General features: G+C 47.7%; 1 protein-coding gene across 2 annotated transcripts in view; it reads left to right on the forward strand.

Moving 5' to 3' along the window:
* Positions 1-25170, forward strand: part of WDR93 (WD repeat domain 93) — a 693419-nt gene that overhangs the window by 23860 nt on the left and 644389 nt on the right. For both annotated transcript variants that reach the window (XM_086958144.1, XM_086958145.1), the window contains exon 2: positions 7337-7716. In XM_086958144.1, coding sequence (XP_086814270.1) covers positions 7453-7716 — 264 coding nt within the window. In that variant the 5' untranslated portion in view covers positions 7337-7452. The remainder of the gene's footprint in view (positions 1-7336; positions 7717-25170) is intronic.

Consider the following 25170-nt stretch of genomic DNA (forward strand, 5'->3'; position numbering starts at 1 on the left):
CTGAAATGCCAGAAACCGGTCCCCGGAAGCTTGTCTCCTTTCTGGTGAAGAATTGGCTTGGTAGTTTGGTCTGCCCTGTTCCCATGATGCACTGGGCCAGGGACAGACTAATTTGCATATAGCCAGGTTCTGAGCTGGGATGGGGCAATGAGCTAAATAACGGTGATGGATCAAGCCCTGATCTTTGGACTGGGTAAGAGTGGTCTGCTTAATTCAGACACTCTGTTCATCACCACCCCCTTTTCTGAATCGTTTTTTGCCACTATAGGTGTGGCAGGGTATACTCAGACATGAGTCCCTTGCTCACTGCTCCATCAGGATTCAAGCAAGCCGGGCCGACGACGGCTGAAATGCCAGAAACCGGTCCCCGGAAGCTTTTCTCCTTTCTGGTGAAGAATTGGCTTGGTAGTTTGGTCTGCCCTGTTCCCATGATGCACTGGGCCAGGGACAGACTAATTTGCATATAGCCAGGTTCTGAGCTGGGATGGGGCAGTGAGCTAAATAACGGTGATGGATCAAACCCTGATCTTTGGACTGGGTAAGAGTGGTCTGCTTAATTCAGACACTCTGTTCATCACTACCCCCTTTTCTGAATCGTTTTTGGCCACTATAGGTGTGGCAGGGTATACTCAGACATGAGTCCCTTGCTCACTGCTCCATCAGGATTCAAGCAAGCCGGGCAGACGACGGCTGAAATGCCAGAAACCGGTCCCCGGAAGCTTGTCTCCTTTCTGGTGAAGAATTGGCTTGGTAGTTTGGTCTGCCCTGTTCCCATGATGCACTGGGCCAGGGACAGACTAATTTGCATATAGCCAGGTTCTGAGCTGGGATGGGGCAGTGAGCTAAATAACGGTGATGGATCAAGCCCTGATCTTTGGACTGGGTAAGAGTGGTCTGCTTAATTCAGACACTCTGTTCATCACCACCCCCTTTTCTGAATCGTTTTTGGCCACTATAGGTGTGGCAGGGTATACTCAGACATGAGTCCCTTGCTCACTGCTCCATCAGGATTCAAGCAAGCCGGGCCGACGACGGCTGAAATGCCAGAAACTGGTCCCCGGAAGCTTGTCTCCTTTCTGGTGAAGAATTGGCTTGGTAGTTTGGTCTGCCCTGTTCCCATGATGCACTGGGCCAGGGACAGACTAATTTGCATATAGCCAGGTTCTGAGCTGGGATGGGGCAGTGAGCTAAATAACGGTGATGGATCAAGCCCTGATCTTTGGACTGGGTAAGAGTGGTCTGCTTAATTCAGACACTCTGTTCATCACCACCCCCTTTTCTGAATCGTTTTTGGCCACTATAGATGTGGCAGGGTATACTCAGACATGAGTCCCTTGCTCACTGCTCCATCAGGATTCAAGCAAGCCGGGCCGACGACGGCTGAAATGCCAGAAACCGGTCCCCGGAAGCTTGTCTCCTTTCTGGTGAAGAATTGGCTTGGTAGTTTGGTCTGCCCTGTTCCCATGATGCACTGGGCCAGGGACAGACTAATTTGCATATAGCCAGGTTCTGAGCTGGGATGGGGCAGTGAGCTAAATAACGGTGATGGATCAAGCCCTGATCTTTGGACTGGGTAAGAGTGGTCTGCTTAATTCAGACACTCTGTTCATCACCACCCCCTTTTCTGAATCGTACACCGATAGGGGTAGTTGGGACCAAATTGTCGGGCAGGAGTAGGGGAGCAATGTTGTGCGTCCAGGCAACGGTGGGACACCGCAAGATATAGACCCCTAGGTAATTGAAGCCTGTTTCTGCGATAATCAACTCCGAAACCCAGGCCTGGCTCCTCTGATTGCCGTGAATAGGAAACAGTGTCGATTTTGACGGATCGACGAAGAGACCAGATGTCTCCCCAAAGATACAGAGAACTTGGAGGACACAGGGACCGACGCCTATGGGTCGGACATGAAGAACAGGGCGTCATCTGCGTTAAGTGAAATTCTGTCGGAAGGCTCTTGTGACCAGTCTAGTCCCCTAATTAGGGGTCTCTGCGCACCCATGCAGCCAGAGGCACTATTGCCAAGGCGAACAGGACTAGAGATGAGGGGCATCCTTGGCGTGTACCCCTACGGATGGGAAAGGGGGCTGAGCAGCATCCAGCCGCACGAACTGAGGCGGTGAGGTCCGTGGATATCAGCTTTGCAGACGCTATGAACCGTGGACCCAGATTAACGGCCTCCAGGAGTTTATAAAGGTAAGTCCAGCTCAGCGAGTCTAACGCCTTGTAAATATCAGCCAGTGGCACCGCCGCGGAACGACCCAGCCTGGAGACCCCCGCGATAGCATTGTGGGCTCGCCTGATATTGTGTCTGTTGGAGCGCTGTGGCATAAAGCCTGACTGATCTGGGTGTACCAGGTCTTGAATACCGGTACGAAGGAGGTCGGCCAAAACTTTCTCCAGAAGCTTGAGTTCGAAATTCAACAGTGAAATGGGACCCAAGGAGCCTGGGTCCTCTAGGGGGCAACCCAGTTTAAGGAAAACAATAATTTCAGCGTGCCGTCAGTAAGATGGCAGAATGCTCTGTTCCCGGGCTTCGTACAGTACCCCAAGTAAGTGGGAACCCAGGGTCACCATGTATGGGCACAGAAAGTCGCAGGGTAACCCGTTCGGACCCGAAGCCTGGCCCGGAATGAATATTACCCTTCGCCTCCTGCAGGTCGTCTGTCGTGATAGGGTCATCCAGAAGATCACGTACTTCATCAGACAACCAGCGAGGGGGGATGTCAGAGAGGAATTTGTCTATAAAGGGCTCAGCTATCACCTCTCACTCCTCGTACAGAGTGGCGTAGAAGGAAGCAAAGGCTTGGACCATGGCCCCCGGGGAGGTACACATAGGGCCGTCCGGGTCCTTCAAAAGGGGAACCTGCACCGGGGTTGACCGGACCTGGCACAGCCTGTGGAGCATTTGACTGGACTTGTTGCCCCATTGATAAATTATGTGCTGGGTCGCCAGCCACACCTTTTTAGCGCTGTCAGTATGGAGCTGGTGGAGCTGCTGTTGAACATGTAAGAGATTCCAGCGAGAACTGGGGTCAGAGCCCTCCAGCATTTGGGACTGCACTCGGCCCTGGTGGTCCTCCAGTTCCCTCACCTGGGCTAAGCGCTGCCGTTTTACCCCTGTATGAAAACTAATGTCTGCCCCCCTAATTGTTGATTTAAGAGCCGCCCATATGGTGATACGCGACGTATAGGTGCACACGTTGAGCCCAAGGTAATAAGCAATAGCACGATGCAGGGTCTCCTGATAATTGGCGTCCCAGAGAAGCCATGGGGACATACGCCACGGGCTCCAGTAGGTTCGGAGGCGCAATTTGAGTTGGACAGGCGAGTAATCGGAGAGGCCTCTTGGCAGAAGGGAGGTGTGTGCAACTCTGTGTGTATATAGCTGAGTGGAAGGAAAATATAATCGAGATGTGAGAGTGTTGGGTGGACCTGCCGATTCATAGGAGAACCCTGACTCGGTGGGGTGAAATGCATGCCAAGAATCAGGCCAACCCAGTGTATGTGCGAGTACGTTCAGTTTGGAAATGGGCAGGGTCTATCGAGCGGTACAGCACGCCATCTGTCATGCGGAGCCATAGTGTCGTTCCAGTCTCCACCCAGTATTGTCAGGCTACCAGGAAGGTCCCACCAGAGCTGTGTGATTTTGTCTAGGAATGTTTGTCCCAGTGGGGGAGGGGCATAAACGCTCCCAAGTGTTATCTGTTTGCTGGCCACTATGCCTGAAACTACGGTGAAGTGCCCGCCCGGGTCTAGCCACTGGTGTGTAATGTGGTTCGGTACTCGGTGGTGGATAAGAATTGCTGTGCCCCATGCGCTCCTCGTCAAGCCTGAGTGATAGAGAGTGGTGAACCCAAACCTAGTAAGACACTGGGCTTTATTACCGAGGAGATGAGTCTTCCGCAGCAATAGAATTTTGGTGGAATAACGCATCGCCAAGCGCAGTACTGCGCCCCGTTTGTTCTTATTTAATAGTCCTCATACATTCCAGGAAAAAATATGAAGTTCTTCCAGTGCATAGTTACCTGTATTGTGTGTCATTCCCCCAAATGAAAGTGTATGTCAGTTGGAGCAGAAGCTGTGGCATAGTTTGTGACTGTGTGTTTGGTGCGCAGAACATAAAACTAACAATGTAAAACCCAACAACCCCTAATCCCCACCCTCCCCACCCCCTTACTTCCAATTGCGGTGGAATCGTGTCTCAGGCCCCTAACGTGACGACCCAAGCAGTTCCCCCAATGGAGCCCACCCAACCCAACATTACCCAAAGTGTCAAAGGCCTTGGAACCTCCGACATCACCTAGAACCAATGCACATGACCCCAGAGCATTAAGTTCCAACACACTCCAAACGGCCACAGCATTAAACCTAGAAAGTGGCGGGAACTGCTTCACTGAGCGGTTTCAGACTGGCCATGGGCTTGCCAGTTTGATCAAGATCTGTGCCACCTGTTTGATGTGTCTCCGCATTGCCGGCCGCTCCTATGGGAACCCTGCGAGGAGTCAGAGTCCAGCGGCGGCGGTTAGTGCGGTTTGAGGCTTTGCCTCTCGTCTGTCCAGGCGAATACCTCCTCCGGAGAGTCAAAGAAGTAGGTCTTGGCGTTAAAGATCACTTTCATTCTGGCGGGGAATAGTAATGCATAGGATAAGTTCAGCTCCCGGAGCCGTCGCTTGGCCGCAACAAAGGATTGGCTCTGCTGCTGCCCCAGACTGGTATAATCGGGGAAGACCAAGATTATATGAGAATTAAATGTCAGTTTGTCCTTGTGGAGCCGAGCAAAGTGAAGGATGGCATCGCCATCGGCGTAATTGAAGAGCCGGGCGATCACGGGCCTTAGGTGCTCCCCGGGAGGCGGCTTCTTAGTCAAGGCACAGTGAGCCCTCTCAATCACAAAACAGGGGGACATGGTGACAGCAGCGCTTTGAGCCAACCAGAGAGGAAGAGGTCCATGGATGCGCCCTCGCAACCCTCTGAAAAGCCCACCAGTCGGATGTTGTTCCGCCGCACTCTACCTTATGCATCCTCGGCCCGCGAGGCCAGGTTCCTCTTGACCATGGTGAGTTCTCCGCCTCCGTGATCCGATCCACAGCTTTCCGAAGATTCTAGCAGAGGAACAACACCTCAGATCTTACCGCCCGATCTGGGCCTTGAGCACAGTCCGCGATTGATTGATTGCTGCAAGCAGAGTTGCATTGCATGGGGACAGGCCCTCGGCAACCTCCTTCCCCAAGGGCACGGTGGTTTAATGGTCCGTTGTGTTCTGTTTGAGGGCAGCCGCCCCATGTTTTCTTTGCCCATTATGAAGAGGAGAGGTAGGCAAAGTTGTGAAACAAAAACTGAGAACAAGGGCAAGTACGTCGAACAGAACGAAGCTCTCCTCTGCTGCGTTGTCAGCACGTATCAGACGGAGGGACTCCTCAGTGCCAGATCCACTCAGCCATGGGCAGTGACTCAGACGAAACCAAGGCAGGTCGCCATGCCGGGCCTCACGGAATCGGACCCTTCCGACAGCAAGCCGCAACAGGCCTAGCCCAGCCGCTTATGCCACCAAGGAGGGACAGCCAAGTAGGCCCCCTACAGGGACCAGACTCGCCGGCCCCCGACCCAGTCCTCCTCCAGGCCCACTGCTACCAGGATCCCCAATAGCAGGCCTACCAAGGTTACCCCATATCTCAGATTGTCGTTGACTGAGCTAGAGCGACAGCAAACTATGAGAGCGAGGGGCACCAAGTAATGTCCAAGGCGACGCGGCGCACCCACTGGGGCCCGCTTCTTGCAGGCCCTCTGTGCCTCCAGGGGTACTTCAGGTCCTCAGTTAGCAACACAGAGGGAGACCCCGGTAAATCTTTTTGCCCAGGATGGACGGGCCCCAGGGTCAGCACATGTGTCCACAGTTGTTCTCTTCCCCTTATGTGAGGTTAACTTCTGCCTGAGAGAGCCCAGGCCCCCAGCGCCACCACATCCACGCTGAGGCAGGCCGGCCCGACTCCCCCAGGACCGATGCTGCAGCTATCCGAATGACTTCCCCACTGGTCGCTCCGGGGCCCAGTCGAGCAAATGCCACCTATGCCAGCATTGCACACATGGCATAGGGCGCCGTGGGGTCCCGGCCAACGATCGGTTCAAAGATGGAGACAGGCTGGGGGATCAATGACACCGCGCTCAAGGCCCTCTCCAGGGGCAATGACCCCCAAGACCCTCAGCCCCAGCCGGGCACCACGCTGGTACGGAGGACTCCCAGAGGCCCAGGGACACTGCCTCAGCACCTCGTGGCAGATTGAAGGAGGGGGAGAGGCGCCACAGGGAAGGCCAGGACCCGGTAGCCAACCCTGACCGCCGGCCGCCCCCCCCCGTCCCGAGATCCTACCGTCACCACAAACTGCAATCCCAGGAGATTGATGACGATCTGCGGGCAGGACCCCCATGTCAGGATTCGTCAATCACCGACCTCTGCTCCGCAGTGTGCGTAGCGCGTCCCGTGCTCGACCGCCATCTCCACCAGGCTGCAAACGCGTCAGCTCTGGGCCCAGGCAATCGCCGCTCACGGCTCACCTCCGCCGAAGTCAAGCTGCAGAGGGGGCACCGATGTCCGCCCTGATCACTCCAGGATTCCTGCTGTGTCTGGGGTCAGGATTAGTGGCAGATGGTGGTTAGAACGGGCTCAGGCTAGCAGAGCTCTACTGAAGCATGTCCGCCATATGAGGCTCCCAAGCCACGCCCCCCCAGACATCATTTTTAAAGATTTAACATACTGATGGATTTAATTAGTGGAAATTCTAACTATTATGCTTCTTCTTATTCCAGCATGTAAACTTTCTATCTGTAACTGAATACAGAGGTAAAAAATGTCAACTTTTATTTAGTAGCAAGTCATGGTGCCTATTTGCTATACATTGGGTTGGAACGCTCAGCGTCCTTTGCCTACTTACTAATTCACCCCTACTCCTGTGTGGGTTCTGGAGTAGTGTGCTTTTTGCCTAAGAAGCGCTTCAACACCCCATCAGGGTTAGGAAGAGCTAAATAAATGCAAACCTTTTTCCCTCATCTATCCCTCCACTATCCTTCTCAATCCAAATAACTGAGTAACATATCTACCACTCATATTACTTTCATATTTCACTATACTCATTCACCACTAATCCTTTATAGGTTCCAGAGTAGCGTGCTACTCTCCGAAAAAGCACTTCGATGCCTCATTAGGGGTAGTAAGCGCTATATAAATGCAATTGCAATAAAATTACAATACTTTACACTGACTTAAAATAAATAAATTAGGACAAAAATCTGATGAAACTTTAACTAACACAAACACTCTTTTTTGTTGTTATTTCAAAGGTTTTTCAGACTTTAAAGAGGATTACACTTGGGAACCTGTTGAATAATCCCATCGTACTGAAGTAAGATCTCCCCAGAACATCAACGCCACACACTTAACTTTGGAAGTTGGAAGAATGCCTGTATACCTCAGGAAAGACCCTTTGCAAATCCCAGACCCTTCTGAAACTAACTGGAGTAGAGACGACGAAGATGACTACTATCTCATGGACCCAGAACAAGCACATGATCGCTTGCCTCAGCCTTTTAGGATGATTGGGAGACTCGTAGAAGAGGTTTTGGAAGAAGCATGGGAGATTGTCAAAAGAAGTGAGGAAATCAGAGAGGCTGAGAAAATGGGTGCAAAACAGGCGGTGTACCAACCGTCAACTGAAATGCAGGTAACGTACTAGTTGACTTATTAAGCAATCACGACTGAAGTGTTTCTATAGCCTATATTGTAACATGATTATATTTAATTGTGCAGCATTCATCATAACAATTCATGAAAATATACTAAATTGTTAAAAAGCATATTAATATATTTATAATATATAATATATTTATTGTAACCATTCAGTTTACTTATACCAGCGTTCAAGTAAAGGAAAGCATCTACCTTCTATCGGCTAGTAAACATACTATTGATATGAGACTCTGGACAGTGCTAATATTTCAGAAACGAGAGAGATGCAATACAGAAGAAAAAACATTATATGACAAATCAGGTTTTTATGTGAGAATAATTTGTGGAACTGTCTCTCCTTAAAAAGATTTCAAACCTAGTCTTGTGATTTGGCATTTGAAAAGGTTTGAATTTGGAGCTTGTTTAATTTTCTATATAGAGAATCGGGATTGATTTGAGCCTTAAGTCACTGAGCTATATATCAGAGGAATCCTATGAACGTAAATATGTCTACACACAATTGACGAAGGCATTTTTTTTCACTTAATTGAAGCTGTTGACATACAACAGTGCCAAGACTATCAGCACTGCTGCAATTGATTACTATTAACTGATGGAACCTCCCACCCCCTATTCTGATACAGAATGACAATTCCCCATTGCTCCCTAACCCTTTACACGTCTTAAACATCTGACTACTCCTTCTCCTTTCCTGGAGTAGATTCTTTGAAATCCTATTCACTGGGCAGGGAGTAGGTGTCTTTGGCACTATTTAATGTCTACACTGGCACTTATGAATGATCGTGTGTTTGTTCAAGGCTTCAATCAGTCTCGGGCGAGTTTGAAGTACCTTTGCATTGGATGTACGGCTTTACGACGCGCACTTTTACAACGCGTGTCGTTATAATGCGGTTTTTTCAACGCAAGTCGTTACCATGACTTGCGTTGGAGGGGGTGCGGACTTAGGAATTTTTTAATTTACTATTCCAACACCAACCTACGTACAGTAGGGAAGGTGTTGGATAGTAAATTAAAACATTCCTTGTCCTGCAGCGCCTTCCAGCGCAAGTCGTGGTAACGACTTGCGTTGAAAAGACCGCATTGTAACGGCATGACGGTGTAACAGCCAAGTCGTAAAGGCTGTTCCCCTTTGCATTGTCATACCAGCTCTTTCTATATTCTGGGTGTGTGCTACTTTGTTCTTTCATTGATGGTGTGGGAAAAGGTCTTCATATTCTTTGTTCGGTCCTTCCGTTTTGAAGTGATGGATGGTTTTTCCCAATTCTATTCCTTCACTATACTAACAACATTGACGTTGCTATGTGATAGGTTGGTTAGCATCTTTTGGGCTGTATAGTTCATCATTCTCTTATATTATTCTGTTCCCAATAGTCATAACATTTTGCAAGTGTCCTGTTGAGTTGGTAAGTTTTTGGCATCCAAACATTTGACTTTGTGGCACATTTATTGCTGGCACTAGCTTGTTGCTTGGTGACTCGTGCTCCTCCCTAACCAAGGGGGTAAAAGTTTCCAGGGGCAACCCCATGGTCATCATTTAGGAGTCTTCAGGAGTCGCACCTGTGGCCCCTGGCTTGGCCCTGGCGATCCCAGGCACTGTGCTTGCGACCCCTGGCCTCGGAGGTGGCAAAATCTGTGCCAAGAACACAGGGGCGTCTCCGTAAGACTTAATTTCTGTCTGTTTGTTATTATACTAATAATCTGTTATTCACTTTTAGTGTAATAAACAATGTAACACACTTTTGCTGGCATGGGATAATCGGTGGCAGATATGGTAAGTAAAAATGGTCTTAAATGTATGTTTTGTGCATGCTTGCGTGTTGAGAGTGTGTTTATGTGAGAGAGAGTGTATGGGTGAGCATGCATGTCTGTATGTGTAAGCCTGTGCAGGGATGTGGAATTCCTATAGCACAACGCCGGGGATATATTGTTTGGGGTCAAGGGCAACAAGTTTTCATGTGTGTTCTGTCCTTGGGACAAGTAGGCAGCACAAACCCTTTGGCTTCCAGTTTGCAGTACCACATTATAGATCAGGGAAGGTCACTGTCTTTAACCACATGGCTGCTGCGGGGATTTTTGCGCTGTGCTGTGGTAGTTTGGTCTGCCCTGTTCCCATGATGCACTGGGCCAGGGACAGACTAATTTGCATGTAGCCAGGTTCTGAGCTGGGAGGGTGCAGTGAGCTAAAAAACGGTAATGGATCAAGCCCTGATCTGTTGACTGGGTAGGAGTGTTCTGCTTAATTCAGATACTCTGTCGATCACGACCCCCTTTTCTGAATCATTTTGTCCACCATAAGCATGGAAGGGCATACTCAGACAGGAGTCCCTTGCTCACTGCACCATCAGGATTCAAGCAAGCCTGGCCGAAGACGGCTGTAATGCCAGAAACCGGTCCCCGGAAGCCTGTTTCCTTTCCAGTATAAGAATTGGCTTGGTAGTTTGGTCTGCCCTGTTCCCATGATGCACTGGGCCAGGGACAGACTAATTTGCATGTAGCCAGGTTCTGAGCTGGGATGGTGCAGTGAGCTAAAAAACGGTGATGGATCAAGCCCTGATCTGTTGACTGTGTAGGAGTGTTCTGCTTAATTCAGATACTCTGTCCATCACCACCCCCTTTTCTGACTCGTTTTGTCCACCATAAGCGTGGAAGGGTATACTCAGACATGAGTCCCTTGCTCACTGCACCATCAGGATTCAAGCAAGCCGGGCCGAAGACGGCTGTAATGCCAGAAACCCGTCCCCGGAAGCTTGTTTCCTTTCCAGTATAAGAATTAGCTTGGTAGTTTGGTCTGCCCTGTTCCCATGATGCACTGGGTCAGGGACAGACTAATTTGCATGTAGCCAGGTTCTGAGCTGGTATGGTGCAGTGAGCTAAAAAACGGTGATGGATCAAGCCCTGATCTGTTGACTGGGTCGGAGTGTTCTGCTTAATTCAGCTACTCTGTCCATCACCACCCCCTTTTCTGAATCGTTTTGTCCACCATAAGCGTGGAAGGGTATACACAGACATGAGTCCCTTGCTCACTGCACCATCAGGATTCAAGCAAGCCGGGCCGAAGACGGCTGTAATGCCAGAAACCGGTCCCCGGAAGCTTGTTTCCTTTCCAGTATTAGAATTGGCTTGGTAGTTTGGTCTGCCCTGTTCCCATGATGCACTGGGCCAGGGACAGACTAATTTGCATGTAGCCAGGTTCTGAGCTGGGATGGTGCAGTGAGCAAAAAAACGGTGATGGATCAAGCCCTGATTTGTTGACTGGGTAGGAGTGTTCTGCTTAATTCAGATACTCTGTCCATCACCACCCCCTTTTCTGAATCGTTTTGTCCACCATAAGCGTGGAAGGGTATACTCAGACATGAGTCCCTTGCTCACTGCACCATCAGGATTCAAGCAAGCCGGGCCAAAGACGGCTGTAATGCCAATAACCGGTCCCCGGAAGCGTGTTTCCTTTCCAGTATAAGAATTGGCTTGGTAGTTTGGTCTGCCCTGTTCCCATGATGCACTGGGCCAGGGACAGACTAATTTGCATGTAGCCAGGTTCTGAGCTGGGATGGTGCAGTGAGCTAAAAAACGGTGATGGATCAAGCCCTGATCTGTTGACTGGGTAGGAGTGTTCTGCTTAATTCAGATACTCTGTCCATCACCACCCCCTTTTCTGAATCGTTTTGTCCACCATAAGTGTGGAAGGGTATACTCAGACATGAGTTCCTTGCTCACTGCACCATCAAGATTCAAGCAAGCTGGGCCGAAGACGGCTGTAATGCCAGAAACCGGTCCCCGGAAGCTTGTTTCCTTTCCAGTATAAGAATTGGCTTGGTAGTTTGGTCTGCCCTGTTCCCATGATGCACTGGGCCAGGGACAGACTAATTTGCATGTAGCCAGGTTCTGAGCTGGGATGGTGCAGTGAGCTAAAAAACGGTGATGGATCAAGCCCTGATCTGTTTACTGGGTAGGAGTGTTCTGCTTAATTCAGATACTCTGTCCATCACCACCCCCTTTTCTGAATCGTTTTGTCCACCATAAGCGTGGAAGGGTATACTCAGACATGAGTCCCTTGCTCACAGCACCATCAGGATTCAAGCAAGCTGGGCCGAATACGGCTGTAATGCCATAAACCGGTCCCCAGAAGCTTGTTTCCTTTCCAGTATAAGAATTGGCTTGGTAGTTTGGTCTGCCCTGTTCCCATGATGCACTGGGCCAGGGACAGACTAATTTGCATGTAGCCAGGTTCTGAGCTGGGATGGTGCAGTGAGCTAAAAAACGGTGATGGATCAAGCCCTGATCTGTTGACTGGGTAGTAGTGTTCTGCTTAATTCAGATACTCTGCCCATCACCACCCCCTTTTCTGAATCGTTTTGTCCACCATAAGCGTGGAAGGGTATACTCAGACATGAGTCCCTTGCTCACTGCACCATCAGGATTCAAGCAAGCCGGGCCGAAGACGGCTGTAATGCCAGAAACCGGTCCCCGGAAGCTTGTTTCCTTTCCAGTATAAGAATTGGCTTGGTAGTTTGGTCTGCCCTGTTCCCATGATGCACTGGGCCAGGGACAGACTAATTTGCATGTAGCCAGGTTCTGAGCTGGTATGGTGCAGTGAGCTAAAAAACGGTGATGGATCAAGCCCTGATCTGTTGACTGGGTCGGAGTGTTCTGCTTAATTCAGCTACTCTGTCCATCACCACCCCCTTTTCTGAATCGTTTTGTCCACCATAAGCGTGGAAGGGTATACACAGACATGAGTCCCTTGCTCACTGCACCATCAGGATTCAAGCAAGCCGGGCCGAAGACGGCTGTAATGCCAGAAACCGGTCCCCGGAAGCTTGTTTCCTTTCCAGTATAAGAATTGGCTTGGTAGTTTGGTCTGCCCTGTTCCCATGATGCACTGGGCCAGGGACAGACTAATTTGCATGTAGCCAGGTTCTGAGCTGGGATGGTGCAGTGAGCTAAAAAACGGTGATGGATCAAGCCCTGATCTGTTTACTGGGTAGGAGTGTTCTGTCCATCACCACCCCCTTTTCTGAATCCTAAGATATTGGAGTGCTTTGGAAAAGTGGCAGTTACATTATACAAGGTCAGGTTAAATTTTCTTGTTTTTAGATGTGTGGAGATTAAGTGATGCTGACACTGTCCCTTTTTAGGTCTCGCCTGCCAATGCGCTTGTGCATTGCTGGCGAGATTATAGTAAGGGAGAAAGAACAGTCTGCCAAAACGGCGGATTATACACAGTTCATGTGAGACAGGCGCATGCACGAGGCCAGCCACTTCACACCACCATTTGTCTGTGCCTCGCATCAGACTTCAAAGGCTGCCGCTCCCTCCCCCCAATCATACTTCAAAGGCTGCCGCTCCCCTGCCCCAGCGTGCACATCGCACACCATCACTCTCCTACTTCCCTCCCACTTCCCACGGCCACTCTTCCCATTCACGCGCTCTGCAGGTCACCATTTGCCAGCATGTGGCTGCTAGCACTTTCATCCACTCCCCCTCTCCTACTTTCCCTCCCACCTCCTAAACAGCATTGAGCCGCGAAGACTTGTTTTTATTGCATTTCGCGGCCGCACTTCAGCCTATGTTGGGTATTTCAATGCGGCGCCGATTTTACAAGAAGTGCGATGCTTTAATATTATTTGCAGCCTGACCCCGTCACAACACTACAGCTCGCCCCACCACTCTCTTTCGCTCCGAGGTTGCTGCTCAATGTTCCTTCCATTTGAAAAAACAGCAGCAACTGCGTACGTGAGCGATATGATGAACCTTCTTTGCAGTATTCTGGAAATGTATAATGTGCCCAGGCTCACAGGATGTTCAACCACGCCAAGATTCAACCATCACTCCCCTGCTCCAAAGTCTGCAGGTCCGAGCCTCGGGCCCCCCGGTATAACCTGCCATATCTGCTCTGGTCTTCCGTAACAACCTTGCGTTCCTACACTCCACTTAGTACTGCACCCCTCTTAAAATGTACCTTCGGCATCCCCCCTTGCTGCTTCCATTCCGGTCCAAAGAACTCACGCATTGTTTTACATATCAGAGATACTTCAGACGTAATAGCCACATGCCTCCCAACATTTGCTTCCTGTCCTTTTGGCGAGTCTTACAATGTCGTCTCTGTCAGCAGCTTTTGTCAGGGCAAGATTAACGCCCTAAAGCAAAGTCTTCTCTCCTTTTTGCCACATGCAGTCACTTTTATCACACCAGAAATTTCTTCTTATCAACTGCTCCATCTACTTCACACTCACTTTAACATACAGTTTTAAACACAAGTTAAAGATGCCCTCTGACCTTTCCTTTCACTCACTCTTACACACACCCTTTGATCCTCACAGTAGAATGCTCGCACCCACTTCACAATCAACTAAACCTCAACACACCATCTTTAGCTCACCTACGTATTTTACACAAGCCAACTGCTATACTTTTGTTATTCAAATTAGGGTCCCCTTTTTCATTACCTGTTCATGTACTTAAATGGGACAGAACAAGTTTTTGCAAACATTTCTTGAGCCAAAGCCTTACCTATACATCGCCAAAGCTGGAAGCTTCAATACTTCTGTTGCTAACATATACCGTAAAACGTAAATTACTATAAAATACAAAGCTACATCTAGTACTTTAGCCGTATTCATGCTTGCTTCAATACATTTTAAAATAAACCAAAACATGCTCTTTTTGCTAGAATTTATTATGCAGCTTTTAAAAAGCATTGCTATTATACCAAACACTTTTCGGAGCACAGTATATTATTGCTTATATTATCACGCTTGCCTAATAGTTGCTCAGCACCACTAGTAAAATGATGACGTATGGTTTTATAGGATTATGTGTAGCTGGATGTCCGGCGTTTTCTCTTATATGTTTATGAGTACCTACATGTTCTGTTTTTAACTTTCCAATTCACGCTTATTATTGTGGGCTTTTTTACAGCCAAAATGGTAACACAGCAACACATGTATGGAAACAGAAAAGTACACTTTTACCGATGTTAATTTGCTTTATTAATTGGGGTATTTAATGTTGTTATGCATGGGAGTTTCACATTGCCGTGCCTTTAATATTTATTTTCCGGGCCAATAGCAATTTGGCGCTGGAGTTCTGGACTTTTTGGTTCCGTCCAGAGGTGTCAGGGAACAACACCCGAAGACCCCGGAGTTCCACCTGTCTTGGTGCACAAATAAACAGAAACACGGGCTTCTCGATGGTGGCGTCAAAGACCAAAGGTTTATTACTGCAGGGATACAGAAGTCACAGAAACTACGCATGGGCAGTGTCTAGGAGCCTGTTCGATTTGTACAAAGAGGGTTGTTCCTTATATACTAAAATTTGAGCTTGAAGCAAATTCTTTACATGTAATACATTCCCAGAACCTTTGTGTCCTAAACAATAAATATTTGGCGTTACACAGGAACCGTCGATAATATCTGATGCCAAACATTACGAAGAGGGGTTCCCACTAGTTCATCACAATCCCTTGTCAATATTGCATTCAAGAGCCGGACCGCCTCATCGTAAATTTCGTTACCTCCCCCTAATAAAGATTCAGAAAGAAAGGAACGGAGCCAGGTGTGGAAGATAGGAAAGTAGGATAAGGGATGTTTGTGGGTTGTAAATGGGCAAGGCTACCGGCTTCGGCCGCCTAATCGTGATCAGGCCAACGGACACGAGAACCAGTTCAGCAGGACTGGCCTCGGGCAGAGGAGGCAGCCTTTGTCGAGTCATGCAGCTACAGCGTGTTCTGGTCTAAGTTGCACGTGTCACTAGAGAGGTGAATCTCCGGCTAAGGCTACGTGTCCTTAATTGAAATGAAGTGATCAGAGGTTATTGCGTATGTGAGGGCAAGAAACACAAAATGGCCGCCATGATCTAAGATGGATGCCATGGGTAGATCAGAAATGTGTTTGTTACAGGAGTACTCTTGCTCGTAGCGTAGCGAAAACACCAGGATATGCTAAACGGATCATTTGCGGTTCGCTGATACCAATATTATGTATTTCCGACAATATTGAAAACACGGGTTCAAATCGTCACGGAACCTCAGACCCTCCTTTTGCCCTTACATAGGCAATTACTCAGTCTATGTCAGAGTCTAATTCTATGCTCATCAGGTCAGTGACATGTTGTTGTATCATCATCCTTTCTCGCGCCTTTTCTCCAAACGCAGGTGGTTTCCTAAAACAGGTTGCAGCACAAAGACTACACAGAGCTGGACCACACTGGATAATCAGGCAGCATGAGAATATGAATACTAAGATGACACCAATGACCATCAAAACCTTCCATCCCCACGCTGATATCAGAGTCCAAAACCACTCCATGAAGGACCAGTTTCCCTTGTCTACGTGTATAGAGTCGGAAATCTTGTGTAGCTTAGAGATCGCCTCATAGACTGTTGGAGCATTATTGGGAATAAAGACACAGCAGCTCGATTGGATCATTCTGCATACCCCACCTCGATCTGCAAGTATTACGTCTAGAACCATACGGTTCTGCAACGTCATGAGTCTATCCGCCTGAAGCTCAACTGTCAAATTGCTAAGGGCACCAGCAGTTTCGGTAATAGTAGATTCAACTACCCGTGTTAGCTGACGTATGTTTCTACTATTGGCCATAGGCCCCCAGAACGGAAGGAAGCCTTTGAAGAAGTCTCCAGCTTCCTGACCAGCGGTGTCTTCCTTGCTGAAAACACCTCTTGCTACTCTGGTCTTGTGATAATCAGATGAAGCAGTGTATGTTGGAGGCAATAGTCGAGCAATATAACATGATCCTGAAAAGTCAGCAGGCAATCATGTATACGCTCTGTCTTGACAGATGAAGTAGGTACCCCTAGCAGTAAGAAAAGCAGGGGAAGAGTTAGACGGAAACACATAAGTCTCGACGCACTCACTCCTCCCTAGCTGAGCTCTCGGATTTCTCCCATTTCCTTGCAAACAGACCTGACCTCGGTGAGGTACGAGCCAGATTGGAGTGGAGCTTTTCCGTTTGCTTTCTCCCAAACTAAGGCGATACTCTGAAGAGTTCCAACTCAAATATACTCGTAATTCGTCTCTAGGGTAAGATGGAGTATTATTGACGTCCTTGATCATGTCAATAATTCCCTGGACTAAAGCTTTGTTGGCAGAGTTATATTTAGTGGAACGTGGTGGACGTGGAGGATAGGTTTCAAGGGCATAAGCAAAGATGGTTTGAAGGGCCTGAAATGATCCATTATAGCTGAAAGGCAAAACCAGATAGGGAATACCTTTATCCATAGTGTGGGGTATCAAGCCACACACCCAGCAGTCTGTAGTGTTAACTACCAGTTGGTGTTGGTGCAAGAGCTGTACAAAAGTGTTATTGATAAATTCTGAGCGTCGAGCTTGCTCATGTTCAGGAAACGAGTGAAAAGAGTGTATAGAAGAAACAGTAGAGGTAGCAGGATCAAGGGGAGGTACTGTAGTTACTGGCATAAAAATCAAACTCATACCAAAGACGATTCCACCCACCAACGTTATCAAAACAATCAAAAATGTAATGGCACATTGCATCAGAAAGCATTTGCTGTGAAGAATTCTGTAAAGTCTATTTCTGAGAACATAGATCACATTTTCTCGTTGCAGCCCAGGAAGCTCCATCTTCTACAATCCGCTCGCGACCACTGATGATGTGTACGTAGATGAAAATGCCTCTATCAGCCCTGGGAGTTCCCAGAACTAACAGAAAGATCGACCTTGTGTCTGACCCCCGCAGATTCAACTAGGCACACAGCCACGACCCTACGGCTACCCAGACGGCAAGGCAATTATTAAAAACAATAAAATAATAGCAAACTTCCTGGCTGAAGGCAAAAGTTCAAAATTTCAAATATCACAATAGGCAGTTTCCTGCTTTATTTGTCCATATTACGAGATCGTAAGTTGTATTTTAGTTTTGCAGGAACCGTTTGATCGGAAAATAATGTATCCTTAGTAGCTGTCGCAGTGTTCAGGTTCGCAGATGACTGAGTTTTTTCTGATGTAGAGGACAAATGTTCAGAGTTCAAAGGAGTCTTTTCAGGAGGAGAGTCAGAGTTCGGAGTGTCAGTTACCAATTCGGCATCGCTGAAAGGGATAAACTTGGGTGTTTGCTCGCATTCAGAGGCACCAATTCCCTTCTTCACCCAGTCGTCGTAAGGAAGTGGCAAAGGTACACGTTTGACATGAGTTGCGTGTATCCAGTGCTTACGTCCAGCCACACGAACGGCAGTTCTCGTTGCAAGCAGCACCTGGAAGGGGCCGACAAACTTGGGTTGAAGGTTCTTTGTCCTCGCGAAATTTCGGACCACAACGTGGTCGCCGGGTTTCAGCTGATGACCTGGATTCTCCGGAGGCTTTGGCAATGCTTCGAAAACCTGTTGGTGAATAAGACTCAATTTAGCAGTCAAGTCGTAAAGGTAATCGATCAACATAGGATATTCTAGAGAACAAAACTCTTTCGGCCTAGGCACTCCCCAAACATTCGCAGGGCGACCAAAAACTATTTCGTAAGGACTAAGCCCTACCCTAGAATGCACAGTCGCTCTCGTCGATAACAAAGCCAAAGGTAGTGCGTCTGGCCAGGATAAACCCGTGGATGCCTGTATTTTAGCAAGTTTTAGTTTGAGGGTGCCATTGTAACCCTCAACTAAACCAGCAGACTGGGGATGGTTTGCACTGTGAAATTTCTGTTTGATGCCCAAACCGGCACACACACTCTGCATAACTTTCCCTATAAACTCACTTCCGTTATCTGACCATACAATCCGTGGCATTCCATACCTAGGGAAATATTCTTTGAGAAGAATTTTGGCAGTTGATAGGGCAGTATTGTCCTTTAGTGGATATGCTTCGATCCATCTGGAGAATGCACAGACTACCACCAGGACGTATTTCAGATTATTACAGCGATCCATGTGTATGAAATCTAGCTGAATTACCTCAAAGGGGCAGGAAGGAGGAGCGAAGTGACCAGCAGGAGTTGGGGTTCCCTTGCCAGGATTATGCATCAGGCATACCATACAATTTTTCACCACTCTCTCTGCACATTTACTGATCCCATCATTCTTCCAGACCGGAGCTAACATCTTACAGATTCCTTTAGAACTTATATGCGCTACTCCATGCGCCATTGTCACCACTGCAAGCACATACGCATCAGGCAACATCCAACGCTGTTGCTCCGACAAATCAATCCAACACCCACTCGAATCCAACTTACCCGTACTTTCTTTCCATGCACGTTTTTCCTCCTCAGTTGCCTCTTTCTGAATCTCTTTCACACTTTCCACTGTATCCTCACACATTCCAGACTCGGAAATCCATCTTGCAGATGTTGCAACATACATTCTACTCATCATATTCCTAGCTGTCTGTTTAGCGGTCTCATCAGCAAAAGCATTCCCACGACCAACATCATCCGTGATTGCTTTATGAGCACTGCATTTCACAATCGCAACTGCAGTCGGTAAGGTTAGAGATTACAACAAGTCGTTAACTAACTGACCATGTTGAATCTTAGTCCCATGGGACGTAATGAAACCTCTTTCTTTCCACAAACGGCCAAAACTATGGGCCACGCCAAATGCGTACTGACTATCTGTAAACACATTCACTCTCTTTTCCTTAGCTAAGACACACGCTCTTGTTAGAGCTATTAATTCCGCAGCTTGGGCAGAATTCTGACTCACTCTTGCAGTCTCCACAATCGTACTCAAAGTCGTTACCGCATAGGCAGCAGTCACATCACCATTTTCCAATTTAAAACATGACCCATCAACATACAACGTGCCATCTGGATCTGACAATGGGGTGTCTTTTAAATCAATTCGTCCTTTTGTCTCTTCCTCAGTTCTAAAACAGCAATCATGGGGCTCGGAATCACTCGACTCTTGATTAGCCGGCAACAATGTTGCTGGATTCAATACATTGCATCTTTTGATCTGAATATGACTCGCTAGCAGTGTCAGCTCGTAGCCAGATAATCTCGCACTGGTAAGGTGTTGTGTCTTGGTTCTGTTCATGAGTGTATCCACAGCATGAGGAACCATGACCACTAGCATATTGTTCATCACCAAACCAGCAGATTGTCGAATGGAAGCCGCAGCTGCCGCTGTAGCTCTCAAACAACTAGGCAACGCTCTAGCTACCGGATCTAATGTTGATGAAAAATACGCACAAGGGCGTTGTTTATCACCAAATTTCTGTGTCAGAACACTCAACGCGCAGCCTTCTCTCTCGTGAACATAGAGCGTGAATGGCTTGCTGTAGTCGGGTGTACCCAATACAGGAGCTGAACACAATGCTTTTCGTAACTCAGAAAAACTCTCCTGACATTCAGCAGACCATGGCACCGGGCTCGGAACATTTTTCCCAGTCAAAGCTACCAACGGTTTTGCTAAAAGAGAAAAATTTGGGATCCACTGTCTACAGTAAGAGGTAATACCTAAAAAGGCACGTACTTCTCTCTGCGTGCGAGGAACACTCATCTGTGTAATTGCTTTTATTCTCTCTGGGGTCAACTTCCTTCCCTCCTTTGACAAGAGATGACCTAGGTAGGTCACTTCTTGGCAGCAATATTGCATTTTCGAAGGTGATACCTTGTGATTCAAATTGGACAAATGATGCAATAACGAAATCGTAGCTGCTTTGCAAGTTTCCATGTCATCGGCAGCCACTAGAAGATCGTCTACATACTGCACTAGGGCAGAACCTGGAGGAAGTACAAAGGAATCTAACTGACTTTTTAATGCCTGACTGTAAATGGATGGGCTCTCACAATAGCCTTGTGGAGCGCGTTTAAATCTGAAGCTTCGACCTCCTAGACAGCAGCCGAAAATATCTCTGCTTTCCTCGGCTATCGGAATGCTGAAAAAGGCATTTTTCAAGTCGATGACTGAAAACCATGTGGCTGTAGCAGGAATCAATGTTAACAAGGCAGTAATATCTGGAACTACAGGGAACTGCGGTACCACAATCTTATTAACTTCTCTGAGATCAATGACAAACCTATACACTGGAGGCTTTGTAGGATCAGTTCTTTTCAAAATCGGTAATACAGGACTGTTACAGACATTTCCTCTAGTTTCTTCAACCACACCTTTCTTAATCAAATCTTGTACAATCAATAAAAGTGCACGTTCACCTTCACTAGATATTTTGTATTGAGGAATTCGTGGGAATTTTACATTTGCTTTCAAAGTGACTACATATGGTGGTATTTCCAAAAGGCCTACATTGTTAGGACCAGTCGCCCAAAGAGTATCAGGGAGTGAACGCAGCTCTGGCGGGAGTACATCCATTGACAAATACATCGGAGAGGTGATTCTTTTACCCAACGTAAGCTGTACTCCTTCCGGAGAACAGTACAATGTCGCATATAGTCGTTTTAATAAGTCTAAACCAAGCAGATTTTCATTACAACCTGTCGTCAAAATCAGGGGTGCTTTCAATTGACACGGTCCAACAGAAATAGACAAAGGACCAGATATGGGGTTGTAAACAGGGGCGCCTGAAAAACCTACAGAAACATTTGTTAAGCCGGACAAAGGTGCGCCAGGGAGTTTCGCATGAATGATAGAACTTTTTGCTGCACTAGTATCCAACAGAAACGGTTCGACTACACCTGATGTTGCTACTGCGACATAAGGCCCACTCTGATCCACTGGAACTGATACTACTCCCTCTCTCTGTCCATGGCTGTCCTAGTACCCATTTTGCTGAAATCCCTCATCATTTTCACAATAATCTTCAACATGATACTGTTGAGATCTATTTTGTTGGGCAGACTGTCCATTTCGTTGATCAAAGTGATTGGAAGGGCGGTCATTCGTCTGTGGAGGCATAGCACCAGGCGCGGTGCGTCCATTGGGGCGTAGGGGCGAAGCCCTACTAAGCCCCATGGACCCACCACGTCGTCACTAGAAGCCAAACACAATTATTTTAAAAAATCGCGCTATCTGCCAGCCGGGAAACCGGGAGACACCCGACCTTCCCGCAGTGCGAAAGGGGGGTGGGGTGGGGGGGGGGAGGATCGGGCTGCTGCAGCTGCGCAAGTGTATGTTTGGGCACAAACATGCCCGCGCATGCGCAGATCGTTTTCTTGTGAATTCCCCCTTAGAGAGAGGACCAGGGGGCGGGCCGCAGCCCCCGGGGTTACACAGGGCGACTGGGCGAGGAGTCATGGTGCCCCCCCAGCCAATCCTGGCGCAGGATTGGCTGGTCACTACATAGCCCTGTTACATAACCCCGGACGGATAGCACGGCCGACTTTGGTGATGGGAAACCAGGTTCGAGCCTCTTATCGAACCATAAAAATGTATACATGACTTACACTGGTGTTAAATAAATAGATATTTTAAAAAACAAATAAAAATGATGTTCCGACTAAGGTGTGAAATTGGTGTCGAATAAATACATGTTTTTAAAAACAATTAATATTAATCATGTATCATTGGTGCTGGAGTACAAGGTTCGAGACTGGTATTAAACACTGACAAGCTGTGTGCAAGTTATAGGGTCATAAAATACATGAATGATGGATGGATGCAGGATGAATGATGGGTGGATGAATGGATGGGTGGATGCATGAATGAATGATGGATGCAGGATGGATGCAGGATGGGTGGATGAATGAATGATGGATGCAGGATGGATGCAGGGTGGATGGATGGGTGCATGAATGAATGATGGATGGATGGATGGGTGGATGCAGGAATGGATGCAGGAATGGATGGATGATGGATGGATGGATGGATGGATGGATGGGTGGATGGATGCATGAATGAATGAATGATGGATGCTGGATGGGTGGATGGATGGATGGGTGGATGAATGAATGATGGATGCAGGATGGATGGGTGGATGGATGGATGGGTGCATGAATGAATGATGGATGGATGGGTGCATGAATGATGGATGCAGGATGGGTGGACACATGAATGGATGAATGATGGGTGGATGAATGGATGGGTGGATGCATGAATGAATGATGGATGCAGGATGGGTGGATGAATGAATGATGGGTGCAGGATGGATGCAGAGTGGATGGATGGGTGCATGAATGAATGATGATGCTGGATGGATGGATGGATGGATGCATGAATGGATGCAGGAATGGATGCAGGAATGGATGATGGATGGGTGGATGGATGGATGCATGAATGATGGATGGATGCTGGATGGGTGGATGGGTGGATGGATGGATGGATGGGTGGATGAATGAATGATGGATGCAGGATGGATGGATGGATGGATGGGTGCATGAATGAATGATGGATGCAGGATGGATGGATGGGTGGACACATGAATGGATGCAGGATGGATGATGGATGGGTGGAAGGGTGGATGGATGGGTGGATGGATGGATGCATAAATGAATGATGGATGGATGGATGCAGGATGGATGGGTGGATGGATGGATGGGTGGATGCATGAATGAATGATGGATGCAGGATGGATGGGTGGATGGATGGATGGATGGGTGGATGCATGAATGAATGATGGATGCAGGATGGATGGATGGGTGAATGCATGAATGAATGATGGATGCTGGATGGATGGGTGGATGCATGAATGAATGATGGATGCAGGATGGATGCAGAATTGGTGGATGGATGGATGGGTGGGTGGATGGATGGATGGATGGGTGGATGCATGAATGATGTATGGATGGATGCAAGGTGGTTCGGGCTCGCTCGCTCGCTGTGCTCGCTCGCTGCGGTGCAATATGCAAATTAGTTTACGCCCCACCACTTTCAAATGTCACCAGCCGCCCCTGCATAGCACCTCGTCCTCGACCTCTAGAATTTTGCACAAAACCACCACGACCTCTCTGAGCTGCTGCTGCATTATTTTGCGCTAGGACTGGACACTCATTTTTATAATGACCTTCTTTCTTACAATACGCGCACTGATTCCACTGATATTGTGGTCTCGGTGAACTATAATCTGTTCTTTGATACGATCCTTGCTGCGTATTAGTCTGATTCATGCGAGGCGGATACGCCTGCTGCAGAAGAACTTTAGTCTTTAAGTCTTTCGTCTTTTTATCTGATTTCTCTTTCTCTTCTTTATCCCTATTTTCATAATACTGTGCAGTTGCAAGTATTTGCGCAGTTGTAGAGACAGCCCACGCACTCTCGGAATCTTTTAATTTATTGCATAGCTCAGGTAACAAATTATGTACAAATTTATCGACAAACAGTCTCTGTCCTCCCTCTGTGCACATATCCTGACCACTATGATCTACAAAAGTCTCTTCGAACCTCGTGAAAAAGTCGGAGACACTTTCGTCTTTCTTCTGCCTGCATGCGGACAGCTTGTCCCAATTAACACGCAATGCGGGCATCAGAGTCTTCATTAAGTCGATTATCCTACCTGGAAGATTAGCAATTAGAGGTTCGGGTTTGGAACCACCTATTTGCTGGCCGTCTGCTGCAATGATAGCTGCCCAATCACCACCTAGGGCAACTGGATGATTCTCTTTACGTATCTTAGCCCAAATTGGTTGCGGAACTACATTGCCAAATAACATGTCAATGTCCGCTAGATTCATTACACAGGCCTCAACTGTTTGCGCTAATTCCTTATAGTATCCAGCAGGATTCTTACGCGGGTCTGGCAAGGCCTGCTTTACTGCTAACACTTCGGCTCGCTTCCACGGAATGTGTATCCACACTCTCTGGAATTGCGCTGGAGCGGCTGGAATACCATTAATAGCATCAGCTTGCACAGCTTCGCGCCAAATTGGAGGAACCTCTCTCATTGGATATTGGCGATTCAGCTTCATACTACTTTTCTCTAAATCTCTCGGTGAACGAAGTGATGGATCATTTCTGTAACTTAAAATCAATTCCATCGCTTCTTTTATATTTTGACCTACTATCATTCCTGCAGCAAACTCTTTCTGAACCTTAATTAATTCTTCTAAATTCGATTCAGAGTCATCTTCTTCTAATTCCTCACGTAAAAGAGAGCACATCTCGTCAAAAACATATCGTTGCGTTGGTTCATTCCATTGCATAAATGTATCTAGTACATCTCTCGTGCTATATCTCCTACTTTTCGAAATCCATCTGAGAGCCGTGGAATCTAATATTCCCCGTTCCTCAGTACTTGGAAGCTGACTACGTCTTTGTACAGAGTCAGAAGTAGGAGTCTTAATTAAAGTTTTATAGAAAGGAGACAGAATGCTAGAGACAGAATCAGTGATTCTTCGACGAACAGAAAGTGGAGTCAACATACTGGCAGATGCAGAGAACACAGTAGCAGTTGGAACAGATAGCGGGACAGTAGGAGTATCAAGGAAGATAGCTTGTGAAACAGTAGGTGTAAGTGATACAGGTATAGGTAAAGAAGTCGGCAACCCAGGAAGAGGAGGTGCCGTAGGAACATTCACATTGACCACAGGAGGTACAGGAGCTTGATTCTGAGGGGCAGGAGCAGGA

Source organism: Lissotriton vulgaris, chromosome 2_1 (assembly GCF_964263255.1).
Source record: "Lissotriton vulgaris chromosome 2_1, aLisVul1.2, whole genome shotgun sequence".
Classification (NCBI taxonomy): Eukaryota; Metazoa; Chordata; class Amphibia; order Caudata; family Salamandridae; genus Lissotriton; species Lissotriton vulgaris.